Source organism: Vulpes vulpes, chromosome 12 (assembly GCF_048418805.1).
Source record: "Vulpes vulpes isolate BD-2025 chromosome 12, VulVul3, whole genome shotgun sequence".
Lineage (NCBI taxonomy): Eukaryota > Metazoa > Chordata > Mammalia > Carnivora > Canidae > Vulpes > Vulpes vulpes.
The window spans coordinates 166,173,867-166,189,541 of NC_132791.1; the positions used below are offsets into that span (position 1 = coordinate 166,173,867).

Sequence of the window (15,675 nt, forward strand, 5' to 3'; positions counted from 1 at the left end):
CTAAAATACGTAAAGAACTTGTAAAATTCAACACCAAAAAAACAAATAATTCAATTAAAAAATGAGCGGAAGACATGAACAGACATTTCTCCAAAGAAGACAAACAGGGCAGACCCGGTGGCCCAGTGATTTAGTGCTGCTTTCGGCCTGGGGTGTGATCCTGGAGACCCAGGATCGAGTCCCACGTCAGGCTCCCTGCGTGAAGTCTGCTTCTCCTTCTGCCTGTGTCTCTGCCCCTCTCTCTCTCTCTCTGTGTCTGTCATAAATAAGTAAATAAAATCTTAAAAAAAACAAAAAAACAAAAAACAAAGAAGACAAACAAATGGCCAACAGACAAATGAAAAGATGCTCAACATCACTCATCATCAGGGAAATACAAATCAAAACCAGAATGAGAAACCACCTCACACCTGTCAGAATGGCTAAAATCAACAATGCAAGAAACAGCAGGTGTTGTCAAGATGTGGAGAAAGGGAAACCCCCTTACAATGGTGGTGGGAATGCAAACTGGTGCGGTCCATCACTGTGGAAAATAGTACAGAGGTTCCTCCAAAAGTTAAAAATAGAGCTACCCTACAGTCCACCAATTGCACTACTGGGCATTAACCCAAAAAATACAAAAATACTAATTCAAAGGAATACATGCACCCCTATGTATACTGCATTATTTACAGTAGTCAAAATTTGGAAACAGCCCAAGTGTCCGTCAACAGATAAACAGATAACAAAGATATGGTATAGAAACACAATGCAATATTACTCATCTGTAAAAAAAAAAAAAAAGAGTAATTACTCATCTGTAAAATCTTGCCATTTGCAACAACATGGATGAAACTAGAGAGTATAATGCTAGGCAAAATAAATCAGTCATTAAAAGATAAATACCATATGATCTCACTCATATGTAGAATTTAAGAAACAAAGTCGGTAAAAAGAAAGAGGCAAACCTGGAAACAGACTCGGAACTATAGAGACCACCCTGATAGTCACCAGAGGGAGGTGGGTGGGGAGATGGGGGAAACAGGTGATGGGGATGAAGATGAAGGAGTGTACGTGTCTCAAGGAGCAACTGGTGATGTATGGAAGTGCTAAATCACTATACTATACATCTGAAACTAATACTATGCTGGAACTAAAATAAAAAAAACTTAAATTTTTGCATCATAAAACCCAACCAATCCATGTCCAAAAAAATATGTTACTGTTACCTTCTCTGTAACCTGAAAGTCAGATTACTTAAATAAATCATAACAAATTATGATGGCTTAATCAAAGGCTGAGATGTTTGGAGGCACAACCCCTATGATGCATTCCAAAAGCTCTTTTCAGGGACACCTCCAAAGATGCTTGGTCCAGCTGGGACCCTCGCCAAAGAACGGGTTCAGGTACAAAGATAAAAAAGCCTGGAAGAACAATCAAGACTCAAAGGAAGCTTCTGGAGTTCATGGGTCTCACAAACCCGACAGGAACTGAAAATCTACAATGGTTTTAGTTGAATATGATCTCAAGTATTATTTAAAGATAGCAAAAAGAAAGGGAGAAATGATCTCTCTAGGTTGCACAAACCTAGAGCTCAAGAAAACAAAATCGGGATTAGGCATTTTAATATACTCCACCAGCAGCAGTAGACAGAGGGTCCATGGACCTTCTGTCAGCCACCAAGTGGCAGACCCCAGTTGTCTGAAACTAGCCTATTCCCTTGGTTTTTAGCACTCCCAGAATAGTCCTGACTTCCCAGACCTCATGTGCCCTACGCTTTGCCCCACCAGCCCAGGCACTCACGTCGAGCTCCCCATCATCGAGCTCCCCGTCATCATCCTCCTTGTTTTTCTCCTTGGCGGTCTCCAGGGGCTCCTTGTCTTCCACACTGTGAGCGCCTGTAGCCCCCTCTTCCCCAGGAGCTCCTTCTCCCTTCTCCTCGTCATCCTCAGCACCAGCCTTCTCGGCCTCGTCCTCCTGCCCAGCGGGGGCCGGCTCCTCGGGGACCTCCTCATCGTAGTCTAACTCATGCTCATCCAGGTCCCTGGTGACCGATGAGGCCTCGTCTCTCAGGTCGCTTGTGTGCTCCTCTTCCCCACCGTCCCCCTCTTCAACGTGTGGAGGGCTCGTGTGTTCCCTGCTCAGATCCTGAGCCTCGGACTCCTGGTCCTGGTCCTCCTCGTCAGAGTGACTCTCCTCCTCCTCCTGGCTCAGTCCTGGGGCTGCATTGTCTTCATCCTCCAAATCAGAAGCTCTCTCCCCAGCTCCGTCCAAATCCTGGTCAGACCCACTCTCCCTCAGAATGTCATCATCCGAGAGCCCCTGCTGCTCCTCTTCTTCGTCCTCTGGAGAGCGAGGGTCCCGTTCAGGGCTCTCGGCCACATCCATCGGTACCCACAGTTCTGCAAAATGAAGACAACACAGATGCACAGCAGTTAGCAAAACAGAAAACAAATCCTGGTCTGGTATTTTTGGACTCATGCTCCTTCCTGACCTGCAGACGGGTCCAGGACCTGCACAGCTCCTCCAAACCCCAGACCCCACTCCACCGTCTCCTGCCACTGACTGTTCCACCAGGAGGCCGGCAGGCTGGACCCACCCACAAGACCTCCACAAGGCTGCACTGTACTCCCTAAGCTGTGTGATAAGTGCCTCACACATGCATCAATCTGGCAGAGACCTGGAGTACTTGTCATAAGCACAACCTGGTAGGTAAACAGAAAGTGAACAATAAGATACACATTGCAAGGGACAGCTTTTTGGATTCTTAAATTACTCTTAAAATCCAAGAAAAGTTGCATTATAGAATGAAGCAACAGAATTGAAGGCACCCTGCTATCTTTCTGGAGCCATCCTCAAGAGTCTAGAGCAGAAACCCTGACCTGCCTTGTCCCCAGGTCATGGGCTATCTCCTGTTCCTGAATGCACTTGTCCAAGGATGGCTCTGATTGCCCACCAGAATCACTCCGGATGGTCTTTAAAAATGCAGACCTTGCGCCTTATCACAGACCTGTATGTTGGGGCCACCAACAGAAGCTCAGAAGGCAGAATTCATTTGTACATGCTGTGATTATCTCACAGAAAAGTGGAAAACCACCACTGTAATATATATAGTTAGGTCATAGAAAAGAACTCTGGCAAAAATTTTTATGTATGTAAATTTTTATGTGTGTAAATTTTTATGTATGTAAATTTTATGTATGTAATTTTTATGTGTGTAAAAAGACTATCATTTTATAAGATTTTTTTTCTATTTTTACTAATTTAAACTTAATTATGAAGTGGACATTTTTTCATTTTCCAACCTCCATGCCCAAAGACAGGACATTGTTCCACTTGTTTTATTTTTTATTTTATTTTTTTTTTAAATCTTTTTTTTTTTTTAATTTTTTATTTTTTATTTATGATAGTCACAGAGAGAGAGAGAGGCAGAGACACAGGCAGAGGGAGAAGCAGGCTCCATGCACCGGGAGCCTGACGTGGGATTCGATCCCGGGTCTCCAGGATCGCGCCCTGGGCCAAAGGCAGGCGCCAAACCGCTGCGCCACCCAGGGATCCCTGTTCCACTTGTTTTAAATGTAGATTGCATACAGTGGGACCGGAATGTATGTGCACGAAACCAACACCAAGCAGTCTATAAGCCAACGATTACCATTCACCACTGCAACCTGCGGCACTGCTGAATTAGTTTGAAATAACAGCAACAGTGAAAAGCTAAGGGTTTATTCTTAAAAATTTTAATTTAAAATAACGTATATCACAATTATGCAGCTTGGTATTTCAGCGAGATCTGTAAACACATATAATGACATACTTTAAACATATAAAATTATTTTATGTACTTATATAACCAAAAGCTAAACATGTATCTTTCAAGTTCATACTTTTTTTTTTTTTAATTTTTATTTATTTATGATAGTCACAGAGAGAGAGAGAGAGAGAGGAGCAGAGACACAGGCAGAGGGAGAAGCAGGCTCCATGCACCGGGAGCCCGACGTAGGATTTGATCCCGGGTCTCCAGGATCGCGCCCTGGGCCAAAGGCAGGCGCCAAACCGCTGCGCCACCCAGGGATCCCTCAAGTTCATACTTTTGAAAGGAAAACCTGTGTTTAAAGACACATATGCCCAGAGGTGGTATCTTAACCTGTAGTTAAAAACACTTTTTGGGGGGCAGTTAATGGAAATTATTATAATTGAGTACCCATTAGGACAAATTACTTAAACTTCCCCACTTTACAAATCAACTAAATGGTGAGCAATAATAGACACTTGCAAACCAATCAATTCACTTGCAGGACAGTTTTGAAAAGGATTCACTTTTCAGTCTTCCTAACTGCACTATCCAGAGGAAGGACTACCCAGGGAGAGTTTTCAAAGTCAGTCCTCAAGGGGAACCTGGGGGGTGCAGTTAAGTGTCCAACTATTGGTTTCGGCTCAGGTCATGATCTCAAGCCCTGTGTTGGGCTCCATGCTCAGTGCAGAGTCTGCTTGAGATGCTCCCTCTCCCTTTGCCCTCCCCACACTCATGCGTGCTTGTGCTCTCTCAAACAAATAAATAAATCTTAAAAAAAAAAAAAAAAAGTCCTCAAAGGGTAGACTGCTGAAAATGCAGTAGAGCCCTACTCCCCACAGGGCAGAGGCTGTCCCCATGCAGAGCATGATTACCACCTACAGTAAAGATGAACGCGGTGCCCAAAAACTAAGGGCTTTTCACTCTCAGCTGTCCCAGACAGGACCAGACATGGAGGGTGGAGCACAGCAGCCACTCAGGGTCCTTTCCCCTTCCTTACTGGTTAGTTAAGATTTTTGTGTATGAGTCCTATGCCCATCTCTAGATAATTTTTATTACATTATATATAAGAAGCCCTCTTCACAGGACAGCATCTCCCCAGCCACTGAATCTAGACCTATATCCTGTGGGCAAGCAGTCACATGGAACCTTAAGACATCCTACTTGAAACCTAACAAATTGGGATCCCTGGGTGGCGCAGCGGTTTGGCGCCTGCCTTTGGCCCAGGGCGCGATCCTGGAGACCCGGGATCAAATCCCACGTCGGGCTCCCGGTGCATGGAGCCTGCTTCTCCCTCTGCCTGTGTCTCTGCCTCTCTCTCTGTGACTATCATAAATAAATAAAAATTAAAAAAAAAAAAAAAAAAAGAAACCTAACAAATTCTTTTTTTCTTTAAAGAGGAGAGGGTGAGAGAGAAAAAATCTTAAGCAGGTTCCACATCTAGTGTGGAGCCCAATGTGGGGCTCAATCTCACGATCTTGAGATCATGATTTAGGCTAAAATCAAGAGTTGGTTGCTCAACCAATGAGCCACTCAGGCACCCCAGACAAATTCTGATGCTCACATTTATAGTCCAGGGACAAAATGTATAATCCTGAAAACAAACCAATCAACTATTATCTAAAATTATACATTTCTCAAACTGGTTTAAAAATCATGCAACTGATAAGCTGCAGAAAATACCCCGAAGTCTGCTACTGGCCTCGCAACATACTATTCCAGCTCAGAGCCACAAATTCTCCCAACCTGGTAACAACCCAGGTTTTTCTGGGGTTCAGATGCAAACTGGTTTGCACTTTGGTTTCATTGTTATGATTAGATCCAACCAAACTACTTTTATATTTTGGGAACTTAAAAATCAAATCCTAGAGTAAGAAATGGAAGACAGAGAGTACCTCAACTAATGCAAACAGTGGTCGATTTACCCCTGGTGTGCTCCATCTTTTTTTTTTTTAATATTTTATTTATTTATTCATGAGAGACAGAAAGAGAGAGAGAGAGAGGCAGAGACATAGGCAGAGGAAGAAGCAGGCTCCAGGCGGGGAGCCCAATGTGGGACTCGATTCAGGGACCACGGGATCACGTCCTGAGCCAAAGGCAGTTGCTCAACCCGCTGAGCCACCAGGGGTCCTTGGTGTGCTCCATCTTTATGAGACACACAGTGCAACAGTGGGGGCTCTGCATGAGAGTTGGACTTCAGCCCCTTTGCTGCCTAGCTTCAGGATCTCAGATCAACTGTATAAACTTGCCACACTGCAGTCTCTTCATCTGAAATATAGGGACAACAGTATCTACTTGACAAGATTGTTGAAACCATTAGATGAGATAAATCTGATAACATGACTGGCACAGGTTCCACACATTTAAATTCAAGCTGAATTAGTGAAAAGATGAGTAAAGGCAATCCTCAATTTCTAAGAACCAGACTCCTATCACCCCTCTCAGATGCATTTCAAGTCTCTGGGCGCACTTAGGAGTAATTCATTCATGGTTTCACTTAACAAATAGTTCTCTACTCAATGCAAGACTCTATCATTGCAATGATGTCTGCAATGAAGCTGACAGCCACCACCATCTTCTAAGAGATGACCCCTCTGTGTTGGGCACCTGTCACAGATAAGGAGACCTAGGCTACATGGCCACTGAGCGGATATCCTGGGACCGTGAGTCAGAGCTGCCTCTAGGGCGTGTTATCTACTACAGAGCTCCACACTATGCGTGAAACGGGCTGGTGCTACCTGCAGAGGAGCCAGCCCTGCTTTTTTTTTTTTTTTTAATTTTTTTTTAAATTTTTATTTATTTATGATAGTCACACAGAGAGAGAGAGAGAGAGGCAGAGACACAGGCAGAGGGAGAAGCAGGCTCCATGCACCGGGAGCCTGACGTGGGATTCGATCCCGGGTCTCCAGGATCGCGCCCTGGGCCAAAGGCAGGCACCAAACCGCTGCGCCACCCAGGGATCCCGCCAGCCCTGCTTTTTGCCATTGTTTCTACAAGAAAATGGGACCTGAGTTCCAAATTGATTCTATAAACTCTTTTTTGGAACAGAACCCACACATACTGGGACTTCTACTGAACCAGAAGATTCTGCCTGTTTTCTTTTTCTCCATTTTTAAGTTCTGTGCTGATCCATCTACACCTCTATCTAATCCCCTCTAGAAACAAACCTTCTCATATATGTGGGAAACTTAACATATGATTCATATAGTCTATTAGTTAAAAGTGATGAACATATGGAGATCCAATTTGTCACATCAATCATTTATTTTAATTTGAATTTATTTATTTAAATTTGAATCTCGGGCACATAAACTATACACAAATCCAAGAAAAGAAACCCCAAAGGTGCACACCTTTATAATGACGCCACAGGAAATGCTGACTGAAATCACAATCCTGAGAGGCTGGTGTACTATGGCAGGATAAGTAATTTTAAGAAGTACTTACTGAGTATATGTCCTGCCCCACAGTTTAAATTTTGGAAATCACTTCCACATTCCAAGGACACAAAGATAACTAACTTCCTGACTTTCAAAGACAGTTTCCAGAGCTGACCAGAGGGTAGCAGGGCTAAAGGTCCTGAGTGCACCTGCTTCCAGGGGGGCAGCCTAGTGTTCTAGGGTAGTGGTGCTGTGTCTTTAGGGGGGCATGGACTGTTTTGAGAATCTGATGAGGGAGGGAGATGGGATGGCTCCTCTTCCTAGAAAAACTTGAATATGGGCAATTTATTTTCCACTTCAGGGAGTTCAAAACCCCATTACCCAGCATCCCCAGATTGAGAAGTCTTGCCCTAAGTATATTATGTGTTATTCTAGTACATATACACACTTATCACGTTGTCCACAACTATTTGTCTGCAAAGTCTGTTGGCAGACCCCTCCCCTCCATGAAGTACGTGAGTAGAAGGGTTCAGACTCACCTCCATGTTCCCCAAGCTCAGCACACAGCTGGCCCTTAGTGGCAACGTTCCATCTAATTTACTGTCTGAACTGGGTCAAGTGTGAAAAGGGGGCATGTTTAACAATTGCAATAGGCATGAGGGATCCCTGGGTGGCTTAGTGGTTTAGTGCCGCCTTCAGTCCAGGGCTTGATCCTGGAGACCCGGGGTCGGGTCCCGCGTTGGGCTCCCTTCGCGGAGCCTGCTTCTCCCTCTGCCTGTGTCTCTGCGTTTCTCTGTCTCTCATGAATAAATAAAATTCTTAAAAAAAGAAAAAAAAGGCATGAAAAGAGCTGTCCTAGGCACACTGGGACATATAATCACCCCTAGAGGCCCTGACGATTTCCTCAGGAATCGTATCTTTCCTTTACCTATGGAACCCCTTGAGATTTTATAGTATGAGGCTGCACACAGGCAAACACCTTGCAGAGATATATGTGCCAAAGAATCTACCTACTAAAAACAACTCGAGTCACAGCCTGCTGCACAGAAGAGAAGTGTCACTGGGGGTCAGAAGACGGTTTGCGTGCCAAGCCCTGGGCTGGGCAGGTTCATAGTCTCTCTGGGCATCTATGTCCTGTTCTGTGATGAATTCAGTCTGGCAACCACCTGAGTGCACACTTCAGGTCAGGAGCACAGCCTATCAAATGCAGACAATGACATGGAAGGTCTGCTCATCACATCTTCACCAACTCTGGACTCACAGTTTTTACACAGTTGCTCTTCTCACACAATCATCTTGTAAGAGGATTCCTGGTGAAGTTTACAACTACCTCTTCAGTGCTCTGACCCACAAGATGGTGAACTTGCCCAGAGCAATAAATAACAAACATTCATCACTGTGTTTCCACTGCAGGATGCATTTGGCTGATGACACCTGATAAACGCTTGTGGAATAGGTGACAAAAATCATGTTACTTGGAAAACTACCTGTTGCATACCAGGAAGAAATTGGAAATAAGTGCCCTGTTCTTAGAAGACTACACCAGAATTCACACATGCAGTGAGTGCTGCCTGTCTCTCCGCAGCCACTATGGAAGGCTGCACACGGATTCCAGGGGCAACGCTAAAGTGCAGAGCATTTTGGGAACTTCTCTTTTTGAGTGACCTTTAGAAACCTGCGAAGTTCTTTCCTGGCCTTCTGGCAGCAGCAGATTATTCCTCCTCCTAAGGTACGTCCCTGAGAAATCGCAGGAAACCAGTCAGGGCCTGGTCTGGTACATGACCAAGACTTGAGCTACCAAGTCAGGTTAGCTGTTTTTTTGGCTAAACACAGGGTATGACTATTGAACAAGACTGAATTCTCTCACATGACTTACGTATTTATTACGAAAACAGAAGTTCTAAGGCAGTTTTGGCAAAGGAACACTAATGAAACACAAACATAACCATTCAGGATAACAACTTTTAATAGAACAATTCCTTTCTGAATGCCTAAAATCTGGTACATCTGTGTAAAAATTGTGATTCCTACCTTCTCGGATTTACAACCTCTTAAAGGAAGGACGTCAAAGTGGGTGACAGAAGACACTACTCCCAAAGTGACTAAGAGTGACCACCAAAATCTCCTCAGGAGAGAAGCACTTACCATGAGATGATCTGTAGCTGTGAAAAAGTAAGAAACCTTCTTAAACAGGAGCAAGGTCACAGCTTACCTGCTGGCTCTCTGGAATGATTCCACAAAGCTTTCTTACAACATCTGGACATTCCCCACCCAAAGCCAGAGAGGAGGTCCAGCCTTTGGGACACAGAGCTGGTTAGGCTCCACACATGTGCTCAGGCTGTAAAATTCTTGGGCGAAGACTCCACTCCACAGCAACAGGACGGAGGGGAGCCCCCGAAGAGCTCTGCCCCGAGACAGCACTACAGACGCCAACCACTCCCTTCTTCCATTTTCCCCAAACGGATTGGAGGAATGACCTACTCTTGCAAAAGAGCTTGCTGAACAGAGCTCTCTTAAAACGATCAGCCCTTCTACACGGCACATATGCTGTCATAAAGTATCCGAGAAAACAACTTTTAGCAGAAGCAAGGCTGGAGATCAAGTCTTAGGCTGTCGCAGCAGTAGAGCTACAGTCAGTTTATCCAAAGAACTCCGCATCCTTCGGGCTCCTAACTAGAGGAGCAAGGAAGTTTAGCCTAGAGCGGCGCGCGCGCTGGGGCACGGCCAAGATAGCCAACCTGTGCACGCTGGAGCTCAGGGAGCAAGTTCCGGGAGCTCCAGAGAGCTCAAAGTTCCTGCAGAACCCATCCCGGGTCCAGGCTGGTCTCTCCCGGAGGGCGGACCCGCGTCCCTACCCCCCGCCCCCGCCCCCGCCGTGGGCGGCAAACATGTGCCACGCGAATGTCCCGGAAGAGAAATGACAGCTTCGGGGGAATCGACTCCGCCACGGGGCGCAGAGGCAGCCGCCTGGAGTGCGGGCTCCGAGTAGCTTCCAGGGCCCTCCGGGCCGGCGAGCCGCGGACCGAAACCGGGATCGCGCCTCTTTCCGCGACCCCTTCCCAGGACCGGAGAGCCACGCTCGGCCGGGGAGGCAGCCCGGAGCGCTCCCCGGAGGCGGCGGCGCCGGGGCTCCCGGGCCTCGGCTCCGCGCCGCCGCCACGCTCCCCGCCCGGCCGCCTCGGCCTCCTCGCCGCCGGCCCGGCCTCCCCGCCGCCGCCGTCGCCGCCGCCGCCACTTACCTCAGCGCGAGGGCGGGGAGGGGGCCACGGCTCCGCTGGCGTCGGGGCGGCGCGGGGAAGACGTCCCTCGGCCCTTCCGCTCCTCACAGGCTCCGGCTAGAGGCGCGACGCGGGCGGAACAAACGGGCTCCACTACCCGCGGGGGCCGGCCATTGTGCGACGTCATCAGGCCGCGACAGTCGTCCTGCTGGCCGGCGGGCTTCCCTCGCTCGCCCCGCCCTCCGCCCGCTTCCTTCCGGCCTCCGCGCGGCCGCCCCCGCGCGGCCCCGCCCCCGCGGCGCGCGCCCGCCCGAGCCCGCCACGGCGCAGGCGCCGCCGGAGACCCCGCCCTGGGGCGTGTCTCCGAGCCCGCCGGCCGCCGGCGCCCTGGCCACGCCTACCGAGAGGGTCACGTGACGCCTCGCGCCGCCTCGCGCGGTCGGTTCCCGCCGGGTGCCCGCGCTGCGGGCCTTGGCGAGTGCGTTCGTCCTCCCCCCGCCAGAGACGTCCAGCCCCAGAGGACGTGCGCACCAGGCACAGTTACTCATCTTCCCATCCTGAGTTTAACCTCAAAGCCTGGACATTGTCAGCTATTTCCGTCGGACTCGGCCAATGCAATGCATTGAAAATGCATATTTTCAATGCAATAAATTCAATAAATTCAATAAATTTCAATGCAATAAAATGCAAATGCATTAGATTTCATTTACTTATTCATGAGAGACCCGGGGGGGGGGGCAGAGACACAGGCAGAGGGAGAAGCAGGCTCCCTGTGGGGGTCTGATGTGGAGCTAGAGCCCAGGAAACGCGGATTAATGACCTGAGCCAAAGGCAGACGCTCAGCCACTGAGCCACCCAGGCGTCCTAAAAATCCTCATTTTGAATGTCAAAGCTTACGGTCTTTAACCATTCCCGCTTTCTTAGAAGTAATCAGGCCAACACAAAAATTGATCATTTTGTGGATACTGAGATTCAATGCCAGAGTTTGCGAAGTTTCACTATTCCCGTGGGAATAAACAGCTGCTCATCTTGCTAGACGTGATCAGCTCCTGTGAGCACAAGGATGTCATGTGGCATTTGGAGTGTTTGGGCAGCTTCCCTGCTGCACTGCCCCTGAGGATGGAGCCACCTGCAGGGCATCAAAAAGCACTTCTTTAGTTCAAGATTTTATTTTTATGCTCTCTCCGCACCCAGTGTGGGGCTTGAACTCACAACCCCAAGATCAAGAGTGGCATGCTCCACTTTCCATTTTAGAGAGTAAAGTTGTGGGCCCAGTTGAATGCTCCCCTGTCCCGGCCTTAAAATTCTCAATGGTTTGGGAACAAGGGGCCCACGTGTTCATTTTGGACTGGACCCTGCAAATTACGAAGTGGGTTCTGGGTGTGATGCAGGGTTTTGGAAGCCGCTGAGCAGAGCAGCCCATCTTGCTCCTCCAGGAAGCCTGCGGTACATACAAGAACATGTCCTCCTTGGGGCAGCCTGCCAGCACTGGGCCAAATGGCAGTGTCTGGCACCCTGTGAGGTTGCATACACTCATAGATGTCTGAACACATGAGCATGGGAGGAAATGGGGGCATGCACAGAGCTCCCATAGGATCCAGTGCTGCCACTTTTTGGTAGGCAGCCCAAGAGAAATGAAACATGCATGCAGACACCTGTGCACAAACGTGTGCTGGTGGCAGCTCTAGTCACAGAAGCCCCAGAGGGAGCAGCCTACTTATTCATCAACGGATGAGAGATAAATAACATATGGTCTACCCATACAATAGGATATTATTCAGTCATATGAAGGAATGAAGTCATCATAAGAAGAGAGCGCACAGAGTTCTCTCTCCCTTCCTCCTCCGCATACCGTGGGAGGGCACGAGAAGGTGGCGCCTGCTCCCCTGGAAGACGGCTTTCACCAGAACCTGACTACACCAGCATCCTGTTCCTGGACTTCCAGCCTCCAGAACTGTGACAAATACATTTCTGTTAAGCTGCCCAGTCTGTGGTATTTTGTTTTGGCAGCCTGAGCCGACGAATACATTCCATTTACATGAAACATCCAGAAGAGGCAAATTCATAATGTCAGAGAGTCGACTGAGTGGTCGCCAGGGGCTGCAGGATGTGGAACAGGGAGTGACCGCTCCTGGGAACAAAGTTTCTTTTTGGAGTAACGGAAACGTTCTGGAATTAGCTGTGATGGGCACGTACGAAAAACCACTAAATTGGGTGTTTGAAAAGGGTGAATTTTATGGCATATGAATTATACCCCAACAAAGCTATTATTTAAAAAAAGGAAAGATAAGAAGTTGAGGCAGAGGGCGGGGTGGGGGGCGATGCAGGGTGAGAGCTGAGAGGCAGTGGGAGGAGGGAAGGCTCGAGGGCTGGGGAGGTAGGCAGAGGGCTCTGCGGGAGAGGGGGAGGGCCCCGACTCTGTCCACCGTCCACCTCCTAAAGGAATCCCAGCTACCTCCCCTTTCTCCATCTACCATCACCACCTGCCAGGATTCAGCCATGGCTCCAGCCCTCGCCTGCCTCCCTGCTTGTCGCTGTCCCCTGCTTCCCATCCTCTCTCAGACACCGAGAGCCACTGACTATAATCTTACCGCTCTAGCCTCTGCCCCCACATAAACTCTGAACCCTTGAACGCTTGGTTATGTTGCACCTGCTCTCTGGACTACCCCCAGGCTGCCCTGCCTCCCCCCTCCCCAGCTCTCGTGCCCCCTCCCCTGCAATGGCATTGCACATGCCATTCCTGCTGCCTGGGATGCTGCTCCCACACTTCCCCACTGAACTTCGATTATTCTTCAGGCTTCACCAGGGATGGACCTTCTCCCAGAGGCTTGCCTGTCTCCACAGCTTAGCCACAAGCTCCTAGTAAGGCACTGAGCTCCTATCACAGTATCTGCAGCAACTGGAGCGTGTGTGTGTTGGGGGGACAGCATTCAGAAAGACAGAAAATGCCTGGGATGGGATCAGAACCCAGTCTCTCTGGGTCTAAATATTACGGGCCTGGATTGCTGTGCTTTGAGCTGCAGGCCCCTGGTGTAAGCCCATGTGCCTCAGTTTCTCTGCTTTGTAGAGTGGGGCTATTCACTCATGCTGCCTCCTTCTCTGGAGGGAGGGAGGAGGCCACGAGGTGACAGGCATACCCGGTCATTGGGTCACAGCTCTCCATTCAGGGCAGGCCTCATGCTGGATGCAGCCGTGACATCCTTGGGAGGTGGCCCCCACTGAGATCTCCATTTCACAGTAGAGGAAATAGAAGCTGTGAAGGGCAGACTGGGACCTCACCCTGGAAGCCAGACCACCCACCCCAGGCGTTCTGTGTCTCCAGCTGAGGTGACTCTGGCTGTGACCGCTCTGACGCTAGCTGGCAGGCTCCCCAAATGTTCAGAGTACTGACAGGCGTGGTGCCATGTGACCAGGGCCACTGGGTTGGTCAAAGCCAATGGGCCTGCGTGAACACCACTTAGAGCATGAGAGAGCTGCCATCATACACCAAGTCATGACAGGAGTTTGCACAGGGATCGTGGGGCATGGGGTCTAAGTTTAACAAGGGTGGCAGTCTACACTGGTCCACAGCCACTTTATTACAGAGAGTGATTCCCCTTTGGAAAATACCAGGCATATGAAAGAAGTGCTTTGTGACCCATAAGGCAACCCAAGACAGGCATCCTAGAAGTGGAGTCCCCAAGCGGCAGAGCAACACCATGGGACTGTGAGGCTCTGCCCTGAGCTGTTCTGGGGTCGGGAGCTCTGGCAGTGGAGCCGGCCATCTGCCTTGTCACAGGCCTGGGGATCCAGTGCCCTGTGGAGGGCAAGAACCACTGGCCTGGGACTGTCTTGCCTGTGGCCACGAGGAGACATGGACAAGGATAATCACTCTCAGTAATAACCAGAAGAACAAAGGGGAAAGAATGGAAGTGGTTCAAATGTTTATAGTGGGTTGCAATATTGTATAACATGTTAAACATTGTAATATATGAATGTCAAGTGTAGATATATTATATTTGTAAAGATACAGATGCAGACAAAGCTGTTTACTTTCCACCCCGGGAAGCTGCTTCCAAGAAGGGCATTGACAGCTCCATCAAGGAGTGATGGGGAGCCACGGTAGACTCTGGAGCAGGGACATGACATGACGACAGGGACATGTTGGTGATTTTAAAGCCTCATCTGAAGCTCCCACATCTGAGTCACCTGTGAGGTCCGTTGCTTTTCCTCTTGGTTTTCAGTGATCTGGTCCCATTTATAGCATGCCTTGTACTTTTTATTTGACATTGGACATTGTGGATACTTTTTTTGTGGGGTGGTGGGATGGCCTTATCTTCTCCCAAAGGGGGTGAGACTTTATTCGCATAGGCAGGTGGTGTCAGCCCATTGCTGGGCCCAGTTAAATCTAGTTTCTAGGCTTCCTCCATACTCCTCTGAGTGGAGTGCCTGTGCTCTTAAAGGATGGTCAGCGCCACCCGCCCCAGCTCCGCGTCCTCAGGCTTGATCTGCAATCTGCTTCTCCTGCTCTCACGCTGCTCCGTCACCTGTTTGTCTCCCCAGGGTCCCTTCTCTGCTAGTTCTCACAGTTTCCCCAGTTAGGTGAGCAGCACAGCACTTTGCCACCACCTGAGGATTCTGGGTTCCTTCCCTGTAGGCTTTCCTCTAAAGTTCCAGACGGTTTAGACACTGTCTCCTCAGCTCAACAAGGCCACGCTTGCTGCTGTCCATGCCCCACTGCTCTCCCCCACCCCTAGGGGGATGTGGGGCTCACTTTGTTGTTTCTCTTTGTTTAGAGGTCACAGCCTCACAAGCTGCCTGTATTGGCTGCCCTCCAAATGCGTATATGCAGTTGTATCAGTACGTTGGGCTTTTACAGGTGATTTTAGCAGGTGGAGGGGCCAAAGTTGGGGGTCACAGACGTTCTCATTTCTTTAAGGTGGCAATGCCTGCGCATGAACCTCTGCTATTTTCTCAAGCAGCCACCAGAGGGCACGCTAACCCAGGTGTTTTCTGCTCCTCGGGCGGGATGTGGGACAGGGTGGGGGCTGGCGGATGCTGCTCTAGCCGCTTGGATGCCTCAGCCCTTCTCATTCTCTAGGTGGCCCCTTGATGATGCCAGGAAGGCAGGGCAGGCCTCAGCTCCTGGATGTTCCCGTGCTGTCCATTCCCACCTGGCCAGGGGCATGCACATGCACACACATTTTCTTTCATCTTTGACCAGAAGTTCTTTCTCCAGCTTCATGAGTAAATTAATGGAAGTACACATTTCTTTTCAGCTTTTTTCTGTATTTGAAATTTACTCCTGGGAGACAGCTACAGATGTGGC

The 15,675-nt window shown here is 49.0% G+C and overlaps 1 protein-coding gene across 2 annotated transcripts in view; it reads right to left on the reverse strand.

Moving 5' to 3' along the window:
• The window catches only part of ZC3H18 (zinc finger CCCH-type containing 18), a 66,577-nt gene extending 55,931 nt beyond the window's left edge, over positions 1-10,646 (reverse strand). For both annotated transcript variants that reach the window (XM_072731365.1, XM_072731364.1), the window contains exons 1-2: positions 10,389-10,646; positions 1,783-2,381 (exon numbers count right to left, since the gene is read on the reverse strand). In XM_072731365.1, coding sequence (XP_072587466.1) covers positions 1,783-2,367 — 585 coding nt within the window. In that variant the 5' untranslated portion in view covers positions 2,368-2,381; positions 10,389-10,646. The remainder of the gene's footprint in view (positions 1-1,782; positions 2,382-10,388) is intronic.
• Positions 10,647-15,675: the final 5,029 nt, after the last annotated feature.